Source organism: Aedes aegypti, chromosome 1 (genome assembly GCF_002204515.2).
Source record: "Aedes aegypti strain LVP_AGWG chromosome 1, AaegL5.0 Primary Assembly, whole genome shotgun sequence".
Taxonomy (NCBI): domain Eukaryota; kingdom Metazoa; phylum Arthropoda; class Insecta; order Diptera; family Culicidae; genus Aedes; species Aedes aegypti.
Window position 1 is genome coordinate 137,024,856 of NC_035107.1, and position 14,707 is coordinate 137,039,562.

The 14,707-nt window shown below is 38.0% G+C and overlaps 1 protein-coding gene across 1 annotated transcript; it reads right to left on the reverse strand.

Moving 5' to 3' along the window:
* Positions 1-226: 226 nt before the first annotated feature.
* LOC5564040 (diphosphomevalonate decarboxylase) lies at positions 227-14,572 on the reverse strand. Its single transcript, XM_001648334.2, has 6 exons — positions 14,251-14,572; positions 14,113-14,183; positions 13,765-13,879; positions 1,233-1,364; positions 849-1,174; positions 227-785 (listed from the first exon to the last, which is right to left on the reverse strand). Exons 1-6 carry the CDS (start codon positions 14,300-14,302, stop codon positions 363-365), a joined length of 1,119 nt encoding a protein of 372 aa, XP_001648384.2. The 5' UTR covers positions 14,303-14,572; the 3' UTR covers positions 227-362.
* Positions 14,573-14,707: the final 135 nt, after the last annotated feature.

Sequence of the window (14,707 nt, forward strand, 5' to 3'; positions counted from 1 at the left end):
TTCGTTTTGTTTTCTTGATTCCTGTTTTGTCTCTTCCGGTCTCTTTTTTCAGGCCTCTAAAGTTCCTGTTTTCGAAACATTCAGTCGCTACCAGCCTTGTCAACATTTCTAATGCTTTTGTTTTTCTCTTTGCTTTCTTTTATTCGGCAGAGGCTGGTGAAATTGTTTAGATCGGGAAGTGAGTCATCTGTATTCCATTCGATTCAATGTTAATAAAAAGTCAGGATTCTCCGATGAAGAAATGGTAAATTTCAGAACTTCAATTTATTTCAAGTTGGATGTATGTTTGTAGAAAGAAAGCCGTTATCCATCACCACATATTCGATTAGTAGACGATTTCGAGACTATACTAATAATTACACCTAATCAATTCGCTTCGGTCCCTCTCCAACTTTGGTGTTGATGATGTATTTCAGCAGATTATTCCCACTGGCAGTGAACTCTGCCTGTGCTTCTGGCAGTTCTGATAGGTCTACAGCAATCCCCTTGATATATTCCGGATCACCGAGTTTGTCATTTGGGAAGACTTTGTTTACCACTGCCAGTACCTCCGGGACGTCCTTCTCCAACAAGTAAAGGCACGCATTCGGACCGGCATCGAAGGTATATGCCACTTTGACTTCCTTCTTCAGGGCGTTAAACTGGTGCACCATATTGACAACGGCAAATGAAATATCGTTCATGTAGACACATGGCGGATAGGTATCTAGGCAGACCGCGTGGAATTGATTGCTATCCTGCATGGTGATTTTACCGAACGTTTCAAAGTCTTTTTTGTTCAATGCCTACGTGTAGAGCAAAACATTAGTTATCTCTCGATAAATGTTAATTAGATAAGTTATACAAACCTCCACCAAATCTTTGGTATGCTTTGGAACGCACTCTTCCACACGATACTTCAACAGCTTGGAAGTTTTCACGCTGGTTGACATTCCGCCAGTGGAACTAGTCTTCTTCCGCGCGTCGTTCACCACCAAAACGATGATTCGCATTTCCGGCCAAAAGTCATGGGGCACCAACTGAACGGCCACTGAATCGCTACCATCTGGGTGCTCGCCTTTTTGCCACTGCACAAATCCAGAGTGTAGACTACGGCAAGCCGAACCACTTCCCTGGCGAGCGATCGAGCTGATTTCCTCGTTTTCAATTCCATACAGACAGGCCAGGGTGTACACTAGAATATGGAAATTATAATTTAATGAAAAGAAAAAACGAAAAAAGGTGATACTAACCCAAACAAGCATATCCGGAAGCGCTGGAGGCCAAACCCGCGGCAGTGGGGAAATTATTTTCAGTCTTCACATGCACATTCCATTTGAGTATTTCCGGTTTACATTTGTTGGATGCCTTTGCTCGCTTTTTAACTGGAATTAAAAAAAACCTAGTGAAGCAATGTTGAAACAAATTGGTGCCTATTTCAAGGCATAAGGTCAAAAAGGATTTGGATATTTGATAGAGATGTACCGAATAGCACTATTCGGCCTTTGGCCGAATACCGAATAGTTGTAATATTATTATTCGGCCAAACGAATATTCGGCCGAACATTTGGCCGAATAATGACTTAATATTCGGTCAAATAAAACCTAAATATTCGGCCGAATAACACCCGTATGTGCAGTTTTTTAAGTAGGGAAAGCTAAACAATTAAACGAAGTATAAATGGAAATGAATGATTGTCTTCTTGAGGTTTTGAAATCGTTTGCAGAAATCATAAGTTCTGAAGATTTCTGTATTTCTGAAGCTAGGAAGCTGTATCCTATTGTTGATTTTAGTTTAAGAAATTTGGTTTACTATTCAACCGACTTTTGGAAGTGTTTCATAAAAATTGAGGCAAATTGACGGCAGACCCCTGACTCTCATAATAATAGAAGAACGTAATCAGTAGGTTTTGCAAAGAATATAGAACGTAGATAAAGTCCTGATAATTGACGGACTTTAAGGTGAGGATGCATCGAAGCCAAACCTGCATCGAAGAGCATAAATCTAGAGAATCTGACAGCCGTTCGCGCTGAATATTGGAATGATTGGTCAACACCAGCGATTGACCAGAAAGTTAAATTTTCAGCACAAACGGTTGTCTGGTTCTCTAGATTTGTGCTCTTGAAAATGATGGGTTTAGCTTCGATGCATCTATACCTTGAAAACAATTTTTCAAACGCTTCTAACTAGCCAAGCGGTACGTTACAGCTCCTGCAAGATGAGATACAATTTGATTTGCAGAAAATGGTAACGCCATAGAACAGAGAAATTCTCACTTTTTCAATATTTGACATCGAAGTCTATTCAAGGTATCCATAAAAAGAAAAATACGGTCATCATTTGAATAAATTATTGATTTTTTAAATTTTCCTTACATAAACATAATATTTTTTTTTACAGTTTAGTTTATTTTGTTATTATTCGGTCACTATTCGGCCTATTCGGCCGAATAACGGATTTTATTATTCGGCAGAACGAATATTCGGCAAAATTAAAAAAATCGAGATATTCGGCCCGAATATTCGGCCGGCCGAATATTCGGTACATCTCTAATATTTGACTCACGTAGCTACCAAACGCATTTATGCGACCCAATAGAGCAATGGTTCTCAGTCTTACTGATCATGTGGTGTTAGTAGGTAGCGACTTTTATTTGTACATAGTGGCTCTTAAGTGACATGGACGAAAATAGTGACCAAGTCATCAAAAAGTGACTTGTCTCCAGTCCTGATTCTATATACGTTAGAGCTGGATCTGTAAGTAATGGAGGAATGTTGACGATTCCTTGACTTATGTTATCCTTTTTGTTAGATATTAGAATATTCCTAGGTCCATGTTTGCACTTTAAATTCATTGACAAGCAGCACTGGCATAAATGCATCAATCTTACGGATGTGATCCAACGGTTATCCTGTTACCAGGCATCGGGGTAACAGGAGCCGTAGCCACGGTTTGATGCAGATAGGTTAGATTTTGTTTAAATGGTTATAATGTTGACTAATGATGAGAATGACTAAGGATCCATCGAGTAGAATGTGACCGAAATGTCAATTTGTTATGCTTCTCTCATTAAAATCATATTGCGGCGCTCATTTTAAATCCACATCCAGCGGCGGCGGTAACGCGCAGAAGATATGCGCGCAATTCAAACGCAACGTCAAAACCCAAGTAGGCTTGGATTTGTTCGTTCTTCAAGGACGCAAATGTTTCAAATTTGCTTAATCTGAAACATTTGGTGATTTTTATTATCATTGCGACGGTATATCGACATTTTCAGATAATCGCATTACGTGGATTTATCTTGCAGAGCACAATAATAAAAAACCACATTTATTATGTTGGTATAATAAAACTACAACAACTTCATTCTCGCAAAATTATAATAAATAGATAGGGCTTAGGTGCGATGAAGCTTCATTTTGTCACCGAAAAGTGGATCCGGACAATAAAAAATGACTTTCTGGTGGTGGTTGGTCCCTAGTGATAAATCCTACCTCCGTTCTGGTCACGATCTTCAGATTATCGTGATTCGTCAACATTCTTATTGATAAAGTGGGGGGACAGGCTTGAAATGGGGTTTGAAAAAAAAGAATGTCAGAACAGGTATCCACCGGCGACGCCAAACGGACCAACGTAATGTGGTGTAATCTGGGATTTGTGGATTGAATACTGATATTTTTTGTCAAGCATCAATATGGGTGACTTCCGAGGATAGCGAAACGTAAGAGGGGTTATGACAAGGTTGTGGGTAAATCCATCACATTGGGGTTGTGACTCTGTGTCTTGTCAGGAATAGGGTCTGATTGGTATTGTAGTATGCAGTAGAGTTCGGAATTGATAGACAGACTTTGAGGAAAGAAGTTTTGAACGTAAGGCAGCAGCACCTTGGATCTTGGAGGGCGTTGGTCTGGAGAGTTGGGCAGCTGTTTATGCTGGGTTACATTACGTAGAAAGTGGAATCTGTTATGCTTCGCATAAATTATGGGAAGTATTTGAAAATGGTTTCTTGTTCAGATTGTGTAACGCAAGAAAGAATCTTTAGCTCGGCGTTATATTAGGAGGTTATTATAGTGCAGGGTCGAAGAGAGGATGAATATTTGATCTCTTAAACTTTACGCTGCAAGATATTCGTAGTAGTTTTTCGTTTTTTTTCTGATGTACAGGTATAAACAGGAATATTTAGCCTAAATAATGAACAGTCATACGCGTAGAGTCTACGGGTCATGAAGTTAGGATTGAAATCAAAATAATATTGGGCATTTCTTTCACACCACAGGATTATCGCAGAAGTTTTTACATGTGCGGAGGTGCCGGTAGAGGTGCGCGATTGCGTCGAGTCGGGTCGGTGTTTTCAGCGGACTCATATTTCGCAAATCGAAGAATGAGTGCTCTGAGGGCATCAACATGATTCGATGCGGTCCCACACTTTTATTTGTGCTTTTGCACTTGTCTTATTAAATAGGAATACTTTGTGTTAGGGAAAGTGGAGGAGAATAAATTATGATTTATTAGAATTTTCTAATAGAGGCAGAGTTCACATGTTACTTAGGTATTTGAAAGCAAATGAGAACCACATTAAATAATAGATAAACACTAATGCTCATATTTTTATATTTTTCATTTCATCACGGTCCTCATTGCCCGAGCGGAGTCGACAAAACTCGAGGTGGATAGAATCGACGGAACTACGATACGGAAAAGAAACAGATGAGAAACTATCGATACATTTATTCAACTATAAAAATCACGTTTTAACGTAATAACATTATTTCTTTCTTCTCGTTCCAGCAATCCAACAGCCAAACCATTTCTACTATCTTTTTATTTATTTATTTATTTCTACCATTTCTACTATCTTTTCATTTCCTCTTCGTTATATTTATAGTCCCTCTGGTACTGAATCTAATGGCGCATTCCGCTTTTATTAGCGCTGTCTTTGCTGTACGTTGAGCATGGTGTCGGAGGTGGTGTGCTCTGTAGAACATCTGATGTGCTACACGGCACGCCACTTCCGACATTTTGTTTGGTGTGCGGGATGGGCAGTGCTGGTGATGAGGTGGAGGGCGCTATTCGGTTTAGTGGCAGAGGGACTATATCTATTTACAGGATGGCCACCGAACCGGGAAAAACGGTAAAAGCGGGAAAAAGACGGGAATTTGAATCCACCGGGAAAAAGACGGGAAAAACCGGGAATTTGAGAAGATCACCGGGAAAATCTTCAAGCTGTAATCTACAAACCAACCTCCAAAATAAGTTATAGAAAGTAGTTATGTTTAATGATATTGAAATGAGGCATCCGTAATTTTGAACAAATATCTTTCAAACATCAATGATTTAATTTCTACATATTTCTTAAAAAATGTTTCACTCTTTTGCTAGCAATGTTTCATTTTTTTTTTGAATTTTGGTCTTGTACTGTCAGGGCTAATGTTTTTTCAACTTTTATCTAACTTTTTGTACTCGACTTTTTGAATCGAAGTTTAATTACTTATTGCAAATTGGTTTAGCACTCTTCTATAATTGCTGAATACCACAACTTGAGTGAGCTCTTAGTAAGTGCTTCTATATGTGTGGCCTTGTTTCATCCATACCTTGAACTTATTTGCTTTAGAGAACTCTTTATTTTTATAAAGAAAATTCAAAGGATTAAGAATTGAAATAATTTCAATGACGGTAAAGAACTACTTGGGCATCTTGATGATTTACTTAGGCACCTGGGGCTTTTGTCGACCAAATTATCTGAAATTCAGCACTAAGATGCACTTAAGATGATTATACACCAAAGCCAAACCTTGAAATTTCAAGAGAACGAGTCTAGAGAACCAAACAGCTGAAATTTTGATCGTTTTATAATCACCAGGATGCAACCAATCCATCAAATTTTCAAAGCGAACGGTTTTCAGGTTCTCTAGATCTTGAAACTTGAACATGAAAATTTGAAGCTTGGCCTAAATGTTATATTGTAGGTACATTTATGGTTATTGCATTCAAATTAAATTTAATTCAATTTCATGTCGTGTAGGATCTGTTTTTTAGCGCAATTGACAATCTCTTTCTTATGATATAAAGCTCCAGAGCTCCATTGATTTTCGACGAACGCGAGACAAATCGATTCAGATGAATACTATACTATGCCATAGTTTTCAGAATAACATTCTATATTAGAACAATCTAAATCAAATTACTATGGAAAAACAACTAAAAAAAATTAAACTGATTTAAAAAAATGTTGCGGTGGTTTTCATACAAACGATTTAGGAAAAGTCAATTAAAGTCGTTGGAAAGAATAGGTCAAAAACCGGGAAAATTTTGCAAAATATACCGGGAAAACCGGGAAAAAAGCGGGAATTTTAAAATCGAAATTGGGTGGCCACCCTGTATTTAATGTATCTGAAACTTGTGGGACCGCTTTAATTCCGGCGCCTGCTTGTGGAAGAACCCGGTGTGCTAAACGGTATATGACATGTTAACGGGGGAGGCTTGGTAGGTCCTCACCCAGCCCGTGTCTAGATTGGCGGATAATTGTCTGCCAGGGTGTGGATTGAGCAATTACAAATTACAAATTACGAAAAGTGGATCCGGACAATAAAAAATGACTTTCTATTTCTTTATTATTTCTAGTATAGTTTCTAACACATAGAAATGTATTTACGACGATTCTAAATGAAAACAGACAAGACCAGATTTGAATATGAATAGATGTATAAAACAAACTGATCAAAATCATTATTGATCAACATGACAAAAGTAGTAAACTTAAAATATTCAACTTGTCCAAGTACTAATAAACATGTTAAAAAGGACCTTTAGCAATACTGATTAACGGGACTGAGAAAAAACTAGATCAACAGTCAACACATAAAGTTTCCGATGTCGTTGACTATAATCAGCGATGTAGTCAAACGTAATTCAATGAAAACTCACTAAATCCTGTTTATTCCTAATACTAATAGCTTTCCTTCTTTCTTTCTTTTCATGTATAACAACTAACAACACCATCACGAGGGAGCAAGTGGTCTGTCGTATGTAGCAAACGTCGTGTTAGGAGCCGAACCACATAGATCAGCACGGACACGGATCGAATTAACATCAAACTGAGGTAAAAACGATTCATATGCGTTTGTGGGTATACTAAGAAAGGAATTAGTAACATTTTTAATTTTTTGCGAACGCATATTGTATACCATTTCAGCCCCCCTATATATTCATAATACCGTACCAATAACTTTGTCTATTTAATCTGTAAACTAACTTGAGACATTATTCAATTGAATTCTCATTTTGAGAAGACCTCAGAACAATAACAATAAGACGAACATAAAGCACATCGATGACCAAACCAAACACATTTACAGTACATTTAGATTTGATACTTCTCCTCATATTAATTATCTACAACTTGGATTCGGTACTACAAGATGGCAACATAGACAGTCATCTCTCCTAGAAAAGTATTGTATTGATTAGCATTCCAGTACGACCTTCGGAAGATAAAGACTATTTAAAACCAAACACTTGATTCATATTTTGAAATTTATTCATATAGTATAACACATCACGTTTCAAACTAGTAGCATAAACGACTAAAATACTAGAGAATACATGACGTACAATGACGAGGCACTTCAGATAGTTCTTGTTCGCGTATAGATGGAAGTACATTTCATGTTTTTCACTTCAATAACCTTCATTCCATTCGGGAAAAAGGATCTCCCTATCGCTATCGTTTGATATACGACCGCATTCTGTATAATTATCATTTTCTGTCTATCATTGTCAAAAGATGCTTGGAGATGACATCTGTGCTACAATTTGTCAACATAGACTACTACAACATAGCTCTGTATGTTATTTCCAAGAAATGCATTAATTTATAACATATATTTTCATGTCGCTTCTCCATGCGTAAACAAGAATTCGATTGCCCAGAACTAAAGGATGACTATACAAACATGACTATGGGAGTGAAACTGAAGCAAAAACAATTTAATAAAACTACTTCTGCACAATATTCAAACAAAATAGTGTTAAAGCGGGCAACATAGCCTATTCCGTCTAAATATTGGCACAAGTAGAGGTAAAAATTTGCACTACGGGGTCCAGCACAGACAACGAAGCTGTCATGCAGCTCCAGCTGAGTACACCATAAAAAAAAAGTTTTCGCGGCAATCTGGAATCGAACCAAGAACCTTGCGATCGATAGGCTCGTGCGTACACCTGTGTGTGATGCTAAAACGATACATAAAGCGTTCGTATTGCGATAATCGTTCCATCTTTCATAAGGCAAAATGTATGAATTTCGGTAGTCCAGTTCGCTGCGTGTAGGATAAACTTACGACTCGTGCTGTAAAAATCATAATTCTGCAACTTGTTCCGTTAACTACTATTTCCCAACCCTGGACCCAATGCGCCATCTATCAACGTCATTCAATAAGCCAATGCATATGATTCTAATAATTGATCATTTTTTTCAATCAACAATTTAAGACCAAATAAATGAAACAATGAATTCTAATCCAGACTTCAACGGCAACTTCTACAGTACGGCAAAAACAAAGAGGATAACACCACAATAGATCAACTTAATGGTCGCAGTGGTATCATGTCCCCACAGAGGAAAAAAAATCCAGACTTCAAACATATGCCGAAGAATCATACCGACAGCAAAAAAAAAATAAGAACATTTCTGTTTAAGGGGAAGTAGGCCGTCATTTCGTACGCAACATTGATGATTGCAGCTGATTCAGCTCATGATTACGAATTGAAGAAAATCTGTTGGTCTTGCACTGACATAACTGAAAAAAGCATCAGCTTACTTTCTGCATGTAAGCGTACACGGGAAAAAATTCTGTGGTAAAAATGACTATTTTAGCTGACTACGCCCATTCTTGAAACTACCATGCAATTTCAGACCAATTTACTTTGTTTACGGTACATCCCACCACATTACTGGTACATTTGACAGCAATAATTTACAACAATCTGATTTCGACTACAGACATGGTAAAATCAAGCGCATTTCTGGTCTGCTGAAAATTGCCGGTGCGAGCGCTTAAGTTAACCCCCTAATATGGTAGGTTTTACCGCACAATTTTTTTGCGTGTATATAGTAATACATTTTCGAATCAATATTAACAATGGGGCCTGAGTTTTATCACTTTAAATTTATAAACTGCTTAGTCTATTTGGCTGCTAAAACTATCCGAGAAATCCGAGAAAATCCTGGGAATAACAAATGACCAGAAAAATACGTGAAATATCAGGGAATTAAGAGAACACGCCGGAGAGATCGTTACTGGAATCCTTACGGATATTGAACCGATAATTGACCAATTTCGTGAAAGTTCTTTCTGAGAGATCACTAAAATTGTTACAGTAAATAGCTTTTATGGTTGTCAGTGAGTATTAGACTAGACTCTTGCCTGATACTGCTTGAAATGATTAGTAGAAAGCTAAACCAAAAAAATATTTGGCATATTACTTGCCAAATATGTTTTTTTGAAATCATTGTAAATTTAATTAAGAATTCTTTTAGGAGGATTTCTTTGATTATTGGTGAAGCATTTAAACATTGTTGAACAAATTAAACTAAGCGTTGTAACTGTTTTTGAGCAATGAGCTTTTATGCTTCTTAAAACATCATATTGAAATTTTATAGGACCGACACTTCCCCCCAATTTCGATTACTAATTGGAGTAATCCTTGATCTATAATAATGAGGCCTTGATCTATAATTATGAGGCCCTTAAGGTGAAACATCTCGGAATGCAAAGATGACCGGCACAATGGCCGACTTCTCCACCTACTCACGTTTTCAAAGGCACAAAACTGGATGAATATTTGGCAAATGTTCCTGATCTTCTTATTTTAAGCTTTCTGCTAGTGCACAAAGCCAAAATAAAAAGTGCACTGTTGTGGGATACTTTCTTCGCGAGATTTGTGCCTTTGAAGTTTTAGTGCAATCTTAGAAGTTGATTTTAAACTGTTTCACCTTAAAGAGATTTTGAATGGATTTCTTCATATTTACAAACTTCTTGAATTCTTCTTTTGTGAATTCATGGAAACTCTGATGGATAAATAAATAGCGCGGACCTTTAGGTATTCTAAGCCAGATTGTTGATTCACGCGATTCTTGGTAGATGCGATTGGATTTATGACAAAAGTGTTAGCCAACTTCACTGCCCTTAACTGCATCTTTGTAACATTCGACTTTCGAGGTTTCTATAACTAACTTGTTGTTCCGGTATACGTTGTACGGCCCAGTAGGCTATGAAACAAGTCCTACACGAAATGTTAAATTTGTAATTTTCGCTGTTCCATGATTCTTAATGGAATTTTACAAACATCTCCTTCTTCTTCTGGGCATTAACGTCCCCACTGGGACAGAGCCGGCTACTCAACGTAGTGTTCTAAGAGCACTTCCACATTTATTAACTGAGAGCTTTCTTTGCCTAAATTTCGTATTTGTATATCGTGTGGCAGGTACGATGATACTCTATGCCCACACGCAAAAAAATTGTGCGGTAAAAACTACCATTTTAGGGGGTTAACTTAAGCGCTCGCACCGGCAATTTTCAGCAGACCAGAAATGCGCTTGATTTTACCATGCCTGTAGTCGAAATCAGATTGTTGTAAATTATTTCTGTCAAATGTATCAGTAATCTGTTGAGATGTACCGTAAACATAGTAAATTGGCCTGAAATTCCATGGTAGTTTCAAGAATGGGCGTAGTCAGCTAAAATAGTAATTTTTACCACAGATTTTTTTCCCGTGCAGGGAAGTCAAGGAAATTTCCATTACGAAAAGAATCTAAACCGATCGGGAATTAAACCCAGACACCTTCAGCATGACTTTGCTTTGTAGCCGTGGACGCTAACCACTCGGCTAAGGAAGGCTCCTACAGACATTATTCCACGAATTCACCAATCATGCAGAATTTGGCATAATCTTTAATGAAGAATATAGCTATCAGAAGGCCGGCTCCAAAGGCCAAAGGCTCCCCACCAGCTGGGAGATTTGTGCCATCGCCATATTTGAGCCTATTTCATCATCTACCCGATGGGAGAGGAAAGGGAAAGGAAAGATGGGAGGAAATAGGAGTGGGATCCCTTTCGCATAAGCGAAATGAGATCATGTAGCTGCATACCACAATGGGTTCGAACAGCGCCCTAAAAAGAGCACTGCAAAACGCATGAGCATAAAGAGCGCCTGTAGCTCATTACCACAGCGGGTTAAGAATAACAGAATGTCCTGAAGATTCAGGCTTCTGAATTTAGTTTCACTTAATAAGTGTTTACCAAGTAATTGGAATCTCATTTGCGCAATATCAGTTACATATCAGGTGATACGAAGTTCCATAATCGGAGTCACAACTATCACACACAAATGAGTCAGCACGCTGAATATTTGCCATGTGATAGTTGAGTCGGCAGTGGCCTGTCAACGCTCTGACCAAGAGACTGCAATTCTGCTTTGACAGATTTGTTTCGCCACCCTTGGAGATGGCTCAGTAATGTACAATTTTGTTTGACGACATGACTCCAAACTATTCCAATATTGCTTGTGCTGAGTTGCCGCCCAAGAGTTTATCTTAAGCTTCACCCAGCACTTCGAAATTGGAATAGCCGGCTCAGGGCCAATGAAGTCATGCGATGCTCCATCGCGAGCTAGCTCATCAGCCAATTCATTTCCAGCGATGGAAGAATGGCCAGGTACCCATACAAGTTTTACAGAGTTGACTGATTTCAGTTCCTCAATTTGAGTTCGACATGCGATAACAAGCTTCGACCTTGAGTTGGCCGAAGCAAGAGCTTTTATAGCAGCCTGACTATCTGAACAGAAGTATATGACTTTACCCATTACGCGCTGTTGAAGTGCTGATTGCACTCCACACATAAGAGCAAATATTTCTGCCTGAAAAACGGTGCAGTTTCTACCAAGTGAGTAAAACTGATTCAGCCGTAGCTCACGAGAATATACTCCTGCACCAGCTCTACCTTCAAGAAGAGAGCCATCAGTGTAATATACTATATTGTTTAATCCAAATAGCCAGACGTCCACTGTTCCCGTGAAGGAAATTTTGTGGTAAATGTCCTGTAAGGAAAGTGACAAGCAATTGTAAGATCACTTGGAGCAAGGAAAACTTTGTCCCAATTCACCAAAAGTGGAAACAAAGAAGTGTGTGTAGATCTACGATTCACTGGATTTTTCTCCAGTAGATCCAGTACCCATAAACGGTAAGAGCAGGAAAGTGCTTCTTGTTTAGGATATATGTGTAGTGACGCAACGTCGAAAAGAACCTCGAGCGCGGCTGTGGGAGTTGTAGAAAACGCAACAGACATCGCCATCAAGCACATCCTTTGGAGATGGCCCAATTTTGATTGGATTGTTCTCACTTCGCCCTTTTGCCACCACACAAGATATTGATATATTTTGGTTTGGGGCCCCAAGTTTTACCAAAGGTTCGTCGGCATTGACCGAAGGCCATGCAAGCTTTTTTGACTCTGAAATCAATGTGAGGTGTCCATGAAAGTTTGGAATCTAGAATGACTCCGACATACTTTACTTGATCAGACACGTTAATCTCAGTGCCAAAAAGACGTATAGGTCGAATTCCATCGCGGTTTCGTCTTTCCGTAAAAAGAACAATAGATGTTTTATTCGGATTAACCGAAAGGCCATATTGGCGACACCAACTCTCGACTACCTGAAGAGCACTTTGCATCAGGTCGAATAGAGTGCTTATGCACATACCAACTATCAGAGCTATATAAAATGACAGTTTCGTTCGCGGTCGTTTTTTCAACTTTCCCGGTGAATATCCTGGGATTTTTCTGCACACAAACACGTCGGAACCCTTGACGAACAAAACTGAGAAAGAATCATTCAAATCCGTTGACCCGTTCGTGACATACAAACACCATTCTATTTTTATTTATATAGATGTATACAGCCATTCCATGAAAAACCGATCTAGTGGGTCTCCGAATTCCGTGCGAATTTGCTATTTTGTTACTTATCCGAAATAAGGATACACGTATTTTTGGATTTTTTGATTAGGGTGACCATTTCCGAAATAGGGTGACCAGAAAAATCGCGATTTTGCAAAATTTTTATTCAAAAAAAAATTATAACTTTTGAACCGTTTGACCGATTTTCAATCTTTTTGGACGAAATGAAGGCTAAAGATTTCGACTTTTCGGGAAAAATATAACATTTCACAAAAAATGTGTTTTTACATGAAAAACTCAATAGTTTCCGTTTTTCGTGTTTTGAAGGCCTCGGGACCAAAGGGGCTATTGCTGCTCTCATTTTTTCTTAAAAGTTCAGAAAATTTTTCGTCAACTGTCAAATTTTCAGCGATGTATGTTTTTTAGTTTTTGAAATATATTTTTTTAAAAATAAAAATTCAGTCATTTTTCATCGGCACACACTGTAGATCTCAGCGCATTAGATTTGTAATGTTTAAAAAAAAATCATAACTTTTGAACAGCTCAACCGATTTCCAATCGAACCAATTTCCATGCGTGTACTCAGTACAGGCATGCGACCGATTTAGGATCATTATGTGTTAAAATAATTGCTCTATAAATTTGCGAAAAGAAAGATATTCATACCAAGATCTCTAAAGTTAATAATAAGTTAGAATTACATGTGAATATCGGGCGTTTTATGATTCATAGAAATTTTATGACGGAGAGAAAACCATTGAAGAAATCAGGTCAAAACTATACTCTTATAAACATCAACTGAAACATTTTGAAAAACATCTTAAATATACTCACTTTCTTCGAGGCACCGCAACAGACGAGGATTATCAAACGACTCTTCCTTTCCGTTCAGAATGATTTTATTTTCGGCGAAACTCTCGCACGTGGTTATTGTCGTTTTCGTACAAAGCTAAAATAAATTTACATTGCTAATGAGCTAATCTGTAGATCATTTATCACATTGTTAACAACTAGTAGGAAAGCATTCATAAATGACGTACATATAATTTCTAGGAGTTATACTTTATTCTGTAATGAGCCATGTATCTGTGACATGGCAATTCGATACGATAATTTCCAAAATAATCCAAAGCTGAGTCATTTGTAAATGCTCCCTAATAGCAGAACAGGATTTGCCCTTACGTGATCAGTGGACAGCGTTGCACTAACGGAGTCATTCAGCGGTAAAATTAGGTCTTCATCGCGCTTTCCCCCTAGTGATGGAAAATTTTAAGGTCAATCAATCAATTTCCAATAAATGTTATACGAAACAAGACTTACAATATTTAATTACGGCTATATTAACAGGAGCAATGCAGGTAACAGAGAGCATTTTCAAAGTTGATTTCTCGAAAATGGGATCGACTACGTGGCTACGGTATGAGTAAGTATCGAACCGAACGCTGCTGGCTTCAATGCGTCCGTGTTTAGGAAGACCACACAAGAGACTGAATGTTGTATTTACATCGCTGATTATCAATTTCTCTTTCAGCTTTCTGCTTTTTTGGTGTTCTGGAATGTAAACAGTTTGCCGGCATTATGCGTGGTAATGTATGAACGATGAGTGTAACGCTTGTGCGATGGTATTGGGGTTCTATCGAAAAATTATTTTTCTTCCTTTTCAGATGATGGATCTAGCGTTGGGCAAATTTGTTCAGAACATCGATGTTACTGAATCGATTCACATTTGAACTGCCGAATCGATTCACCGATTTAATCGAATCCTTTGAATCGATGT